At 24.5% G+C, this 8,162-nt stretch overlaps 1 protein-coding gene across 1 annotated transcript; it reads right to left on the reverse strand.

Moving 5' to 3' along the window:
• Positions 1-4,695: 4,695 nt before the first annotated feature.
• On the reverse strand, positions 4,696-7,078 carry GGI43DRAFT_419479 (heterokaryon incompatibility protein-domain-containing protein). The gene is made up of 2 exons (XM_083207684.1): positions 6,549-7,078; positions 4,696-6,489 (listed from the first exon to the last, which is right to left on the reverse strand). The coding sequence occupies exons 1-2, from the start codon at positions 6,955-6,957 to the stop codon at positions 4,799-4,801; spliced, it is 2,100 nt and encodes a 699-aa protein (XP_083054967.1). The 5' UTR covers positions 6,958-7,078; the 3' UTR covers positions 4,696-4,798.
• Positions 7,079-8,162: the final 1,084 nt, after the last annotated feature.

Genomic DNA, 8,162 nt, shown 5'->3' on the forward strand with positions numbered 1-8,162 from the left:
ATAACCTTATAAAATTAAATAATTAAAAGCTATTATATATTATAAAAAGATTTTTAATTAATAATATATTAAAAATAATATATTAAATTATTAAAAAAAATTAAATATTTAAAACTCTTATTTTTATAATAAATATATTTTTTTATTTTAAAAAAATAAATAAAAATAAATAAAAATAAATAAAAATAAATTATTATATTACTTTTATTTTTTAAAATATATTTTATAAATATAATTAATTATAATAATTACTAGAAAAGTTAATAAAAAAAAAATACTTATTAAATATAAAAAAGAAAAAAAATAAGTTAAATATATTAAAATAACTAGGTCTTAAAAATAAAACTAATAAAAAAGGAATATTATATTATAACTTAATTCTTATAGTTGTAATAATAGGCCTACAGGGTAAAGCTTACCAGATTAATAAAGGACTAATAGTTTAATCAGGATAGGCTTAATAAGCTTAACTTACAAGTTATATAAGCTTATAGATTTATATGCTTAATTAATTTATTTTACAAGCCTAATAAATTATAAAAATTATAAAAGCTTAACTAAATATATAAGTTTAGTTTTCACTTATTTAAATAACTTAAATAACTAGTTATTAATATACTAATTATAATATAAATAAAATATAATTTACTAAGTCTTATTAACCTTAGTAATAATTAATTATTATTACTTATTACTATTACTTATAAATCTTTTAACTTATCTGCTAATATAAACCTAGACCTTAGGTTTATTTTTTAAAAATCCTTTTATATTACTAATCTTATTTAAAAATCTAGTAATTAAGTTATTATATTTATTATTTTAATTAAAAAAATAATTAATATAATAATTTAAAATATATTATAAATTATATTTTTATAAACTAGTATTTATATAAGTTTTTAAGTATATTATTATTTTTTATATTTACTTATATTAATTAATTTTTATTTAAACTTTTTCAAATTTAATAAAAATAATAAAAATTAATTTTATAAGTATTATTTATATTATTTTATAAATAAATTAATATTATACTTTAATTAAATATTTTTTTAATAAGTAAAATATTATAATTAAAAATAAATTTTTCATAATAATTATAAAATTATTAAAAAAAAAAAAAAAATTATTATATTTTACAAGACTTTTATTTTATATTAAATAACTAGTATTTAGTTTTATTATTAAAATTAAATTTTTTTTTTATAATTTAATAAATTTAAATAATTATAATAATATTTTTAAAAATATTAAAAAAGTTAAAGCTATTATAAAATAAATATTTATTTAATATTATAAAAAATATAAAAAAACTTATTATATTAACTTATTAATTTTAAATATAAAATAAAAATATAATTTAATAATATTTATTTTAAATTTTAAAAATTTGTTACTTAATAAAAAAAAATATAAATAAATAATAAGAATATAAAATACTTTTAAAATTCTTTTTATTTATAAAATAAATTTTTTATATAACTTAAAAAAAATAAAAAATAAAAAAAATAAATTATTTAATAATATATTTAAGTAAATTTTTAATATAATATAATTTATAATATTTATTAATTAAGCTAATAATAAATTTAATTTGATTTTATATTAACTACTGTAAATTAAAAGTCCTGCTAATATAAGAAAAATAATACTTTTAATTAATATAGTCCAAGAACTTATAAATTACTTTATTACACTTGTATTAAATATCTTGTAATTTTTTTGCTAGGGAATAGATAATACCTAGAACAGCGCTATAGCTATATTAAAGTTACTGATCTAGATACTGCTTATTCAGCAACCACATCTTATTTCTTATTTACATGTGAAATATAAATACTCAGGTTATTCTTTTTTTATTAACTCAAATACATATTTCACCTTATATAATATATTTAAACATATATATATAAACTCTTACTTATTATATATATATTTAATTATTAATACTCTTGATAAATATAGCAAAGATTTAAATAACCTTATTTAGCTTATTTTAATATTTATTTTAGTTTGTAAGAAAGTTAAATAGCTAATTATTAGCTGCCTTGAAGTAAAAGTTAATAATTTAATACTTGCAAAAGCTTTAATTAAGTTTAATATTTAAAATTTAAAAGATCTTGTTAATATATATATTAATTATAAGCTTTTTACTTTTAGAACTAGAAAAAAATATTTTAAAAATATTTTAATTAAGATTTTAAATAAGATTTATTATTAAGCTGCTAATATATTTTTATAAGTAGCTTTTATATTTAAATAATTAAATAAAGTATATAAGTAAAATATTATTAAAATAATAAAAAAAATACTTGCTAGCTTATTAAAGTTATATAATTATATAATAATTAAAATTAAAAAGCTTAGTAATAAGTAATATTATAAAATTATTTTAATTATTTTTTTTTAATTTATTACTTATTTTCTTTTCTTAAATTTTTTATATTTATAAATTTACTAATTAAAATTCACTTAAAAATAATTATTAAAAAATATAATTTATTTTTAATAATTAATAAAAAATTAACTTATTTAATTTACTAGTTAATAAAAAAGTATTTAACTAGGAATTATAATTTAAAAGTTTAATAAAATAAAAATATTTAAAAATATATAAATATTTATAAGTAATTAAATATAATTATATTAAAATTATAAAAATATATTTATAAAGTTTTAAATTTTAAATTTAAATTAAAAAATATATAATTATTTAATATAAATTTATTAGTTTTAATAAAATACTTATATTTTTTTTAAATTAATTATTTTTATAATACTTTTAAACTTAAAAATAAATTAGAAAATAATAAAGTAATATAATTATAAAATAATATAATAAAAATACTTTGATAAATACTTAAAAATTATAATTATTAAAGTTTAATAATTATATTTTTATTAAATAATAAAATACTAGTATTAGTATTAAATAATAAAATACTAGTATTAGTATTAAATAATAAAATAATATAATTATAAAATATTATAATAAAAGTATTTTAATAAATTTTCTAATAATTATTATTATTATATTTAATAAAAAAATATTAATATTTTTTAATATATAAAATAATTTATAATATTAATTTATTTAAATAAAAAAGCTTATAAATTTATAATTTTATTTATTTATTAAAAATAATTTTAATAAGTTTATTTAATTTAATAATTAAAGTATTTTTAAATTATTTATTAGGAAGTTTATTTTTAAATAATTAAAAATAATATAAAATTATAGTTATAATTTATATTTAAATTTTTTTATAATTATTTACTATAACTAGATTTTTTTTATTTATTTTAAATTTAAAATTTAAATTATATAATAAAATATTTAAGTATATATATATTTATTAATTTTTTTTTAATAATAATATAAAAATTATTAATTTTTATAATAAAATTTATATAATTATTATACTTTATTATTATTTAAATTAATTTATATAATATAATTTTTTAATATTTTAATTTAATATTAATTAATAAAAATTTTATTTTTATATATTTAATAATTAATAATTAAATAATAATAATAAAAATATAAATATAATATTTAAAATTATAAAAAATTTAAATTTAAATTATTTTTTTTATATAATTACTTATATTTATATTAATTAAAATATATATATATATTAGAAAACTTTTTAAAAATAAATATATTTAATTTATAAAAAATATATTATTAATTATTTAATATAAGTTTTAAAAACTTTTATTAATCATAAATTTATTATTTTTATAAATATAAATAATATTTAAAAATTAAAATACATTCACAAAGAAATTAAAAATGTTATTATAAAAATATTTTATTTTTAAATTATTAAAAAATATTTAAATAATTTAATATATATTAAATATTTTATTTACCATAATTATTAAAAATAATAATAATATTAAAATTTTAAATTTTTTTTTAAATTTTTTAATTTAAAAAATAAATTATATAAGTTTTAATATATTTACTAAATTTTTATTTATAATTTTAAATGAATTTTAATTTAAAAGTTTTAAAATATAATTAAACTTTTTTTAATTAAATATATAATTTTATAAAATTTATTAATTAATTTTTAAAGCTTTTAAATTTATATTTTAATTTTAAATTTTAAAATACTTATAACTTAAGTTTTTTATTTAACTTAGTTATATAATTAATTAATTTAAATTTTATAAATTATATAATATTTAATTAATTTTTAAAATTTTATTAATTATTTTATAATTTAAAATTAAAATTATTATTTTTTAATATAATTAATTATATTATTTTAAATTTAATTTTCTTTTATTAAAAAATTTAAAAAAAAAAATTATTTTAAAAAAATTATTATTATTAATAAAATATAAGGCTAGTTTTAATTAACTAGAGAAATTTATAATAAAATAAAAATTATATTTTCTTTAATAAAAAATTATATTAAAAACTATTATATAATATTCTAGCTAAGTATAATAATAAACTAGTATTTTAATATAGTAATTACTATAATAATATTATATTTAAAATTACTATTTTTAAAAGCTTTACTAATATAATAAGAGCTTTATAAGTTAAAAGTAAATAAAAATAAAAATTAAAAAGTTAAAGTCTTGTCTTTTAAGGGTATAAAAACTAAAAGGTTAAAACCTTGTCCCCTGGGGTATAAAAACTAGAGGGTTAAAATCTTGTCTCCTGGGGTATAAAATTTAACGGTTTATTATTATACCTTTAAAAATATAAAAATTATAAAATAATATAAACTTAGCTCTATAGTCAAGTCTTTTAAACTATGTTAACTATTAACTATAGTAGAAGGATCGTTTTTAACTCGTCCGCCTCCGCTGAAATCCATCCTTCAAGTATTCGTCGCTGTTCTACCTCATTATCCCCTCTGATTAGTCGATCACCTTCTGCAGTCATTGGCCCTTCTGCGTAACCAACTCTGGTAAACCCAAGAGTACCAGAGTGAGCAGTCAGCTGATGCTTTGCTGGCTTGATGAGCAAGAAAAATGGTTGTTGGAAGGCAATATAGGGAGAGTTGTCTGGAGCGAAAGTTCCCTGAGACCAATACAAGGGCATGGCCCAGATATCCGTCACATCTTCCGCACTGATTGGTTCTCCCGACTGCGATCTTGATATAAGGTAGCTTTCCGAGTCCCATGCTACCGTCAAGGGGAAGTGAACTCCACATTCGTACGCAGACAAGAAAGCAATGCCCGACGGCCCAACCCGGGAGTGTTTGTTTTTGACCAAACGCAAGAGACGAACTCGAAGGAGGGCCCATCCCCTTGTAACCATTCCGAATGGGTGCTGCTGTGAATAGAGGTCCACGCCAGCGTCCACGAAGCGTGCAAGCTGGCCCCGGTTCTGACGCCATGACCCATATCCAACGACTCCATGGACAGAGGCCCAAGACCACGATGGGCCGCAATAGTGCTGCGGCCGCGTCCCCGTCGGAGAGCTATGAGGGCGGGCCCAGCCCAAGCCATATATAAAATCATCTCGCCACAGACCCGCCAGATAGCTGGTGTTGGACATACAACGATCCTCTGGAGGTGTAGAGAGAGTCAAGAGCTGGCTAGCCATGCCAGCCAGCGCTGGAAGTTTATCCGTCTCCACGGTAAGCTTCCGTTGAGAGTACTGCTTTACGATCTTACGCCAGTCATTCACCTCGGGTTTTGACCGTTCCCTTCGCGCGCTGGCCGCCAAGTGGTAGTCTGTATAGTCCATATCGCCCACTGAGCAATGGTCTTCGGACAGAAAAGACTGTGCGCACTCGAAAAAGATCTGGGAGGTCCCGAAGTGAAGCGTTCGGATTGATAGGTACCGTTCTTGCAGCGTCCAACCGCGCGTGGCAATTGGCTCTCCTTCTAGCTCCATTCCGTGCTCCGGGTGGCCTACCTGCCTAATCGGGAGAGGAAAGGCGAAGACTTCACCCGATACGCCGTCCATTTCCACCGGTATGGGGAGGTAGGTTCGCAAACGTTCTGATAGGAAGCCTTCCGCGCTGTCCTGAGCCCGGCTGGCTGCTATCGTGAGAGTAGCATTTCCATATACTTCGTTCATTCTGTCGGAGTGGGCGATCCAATCCTGGTAGTCATCCTGTACGATGCAGAGGCTATCCACCCAGAGAAAGCGAATTCCAAGCTGACGGGTCACCCAGATCGCATCTTGGAATGTTTGCGGAAGGTCTTGCGTGCCCAGCCCAGTTCGAAACTCCTCGATGGTGTCGGCACGGAGAGTTTTTTGTTTTGTCGACCCCCAACAGTAGCTGAGAGCCACGTACGTATGAGTCTCGGTGAAAGAGTCGCACAGTACGATTTCCTGCCCATCAAGTCTGATCTCTAGCAGCCTCGTAGGCATCGCACTGCCCTGCGCGTGGCCATGCTTCTCGATGCAGTGACTGATCCACTGCTTGACCACTGCCAGAGTTGAGGGGTCTTTTGGCAGTGGCGAAATGGTTCGCCCCTTGACCATGGGAGCTAGAAGACTATCTACAGCCGTGAGAAACTATGCTCAACACAGAATGGTAGGACTATCTCGGGGGCCTTACCGCTGTCCACTGCAAAGCCTAGCCCGCCAATAACTTCATACAAATCGATCTTTCTTTTTTCGTTCGAGGACTTGAGCAAAAGTACCTGAATCCCATCGCGCTTGATTCTGCCGCAGAGAAAAATCTCCTCTTTCTCTCTGTCCGAAGACCAGCCCATTTCCTTGGATTTCTTGTGCCTGGCCGTCGCCACGTCCATGAAGCCTTTGATAACTCGGCATAGATCACAGTTCTCGGCGGCCGTGTTTAGCTCCGCAGTAGTTGTTTGATGAGGTGTGAGGTCAGGCTTCGTATCGTCGTCCCTGTAGATGGTGTAAAAAAGAAGATTATTTGCACCTCTTGTGGGACTCTGTTTGAGATTCGAATGTGCCACCGCGGCAAAGTCAGTAGAGCTACAAATACTGCAGAGCATTTTCTAAAGCCTAAATAAGTATATTCAATATTTCCTTAAATGGTTCTTTCCCTGATAACGAGAATAGGATTTTAGATAACTTGTTAATTGTGGTTGTTTATTAATGGCACTTGAAGAGCCAAGCCCACGTAATGCGGCGCAGCACTAGGCGCTAGAGCAGTATGGTCGCAGATTGATGTATAGACGCAGATTTGGACACGGGACAGCCTATTAGCACTAAACTAGTGCTTATTAGGAATAAACTATAGTAGTTTAAAGTGATTAATGAAACTCCTTTAAATTACAAATGTTATACCCGCTTGGCCTTATCTCGATAAGTGTATTTAATATTATATTTTTTATAATACTAACTAATATAACTAGAGTTTAACTTATTTTTTTAGTTATAAGAGTTCTTATTAAAACTAGCTAGAAAAAAGCTAATATAATAAGTATTTTGCTAACCTAATATAAAATACTACTTTTATTATAAATAAAATTAATACTTTTAAAGCACTAGCTAATTAAAAATTTTTATTTTATTAAAAAATATTTGCTAGGAAATTAATATTATAATTCCCTGTTTATATTTATTTATATAATAGCATATACTCTCCAGAGTTTATATTATTCAGCTAATTTTATTAACCTTTTTTTCTCTGTCCTGACAAGAACCTTGGTTACTTTTTAGGATTAGCAATGTCTTTATGGTTAGCAATGCCTTTGGGGTTAGTAATGTTGAAGGATAGATAGGACATACATGCCTCGGGCGCCCCTGAAAGCCCGAGTTAAAGCCCGTCCCGAAGCCTGTACCTTAGCAGGTGTTACTATTAAGATTAGTTCTCTGAACTTAGCCTTTTTATGAAGGAGTCCCCGCGGACGCGGGAAATAATTGTACGTTTCCTGCCTGTAAGCGTGGGTATATAACTTACAGCTGCTAGTACAGAGAGATTATTTTAACAGCTAGTTTAACGAAGTGCCTGGCTATGTCGATGTGCCAAATCCTCGCTTGGGGTATCGAAGCTGGGATCGTGGAGCTTTTAAGATAGGGTGCAGTTCCTGCACTGGGTCGGATGCCGGTGACAGATGACCAACTATTTCCCGCTTATGGTTATATTAAACGCCAGAGCGTTTTGATATGTAGAAATGTGGGTTCCGGACAGCGTTACCTGCTGCAGAGCCTCCTTGGATGATTACCCAGGCTCAATCCCGTTCCTAACCCCTGT

This window comes from Trichoderma evansii (assembly GCF_050947405.1).
Source record: "Trichoderma evansii strain SZMC 28006 chromosome Unknown GGI43scaffold_58, whole genome shotgun sequence".
NCBI lineage: Eukaryota > Fungi > Ascomycota > Sordariomycetes > Hypocreales > Hypocreaceae > Trichoderma > Trichoderma evansii.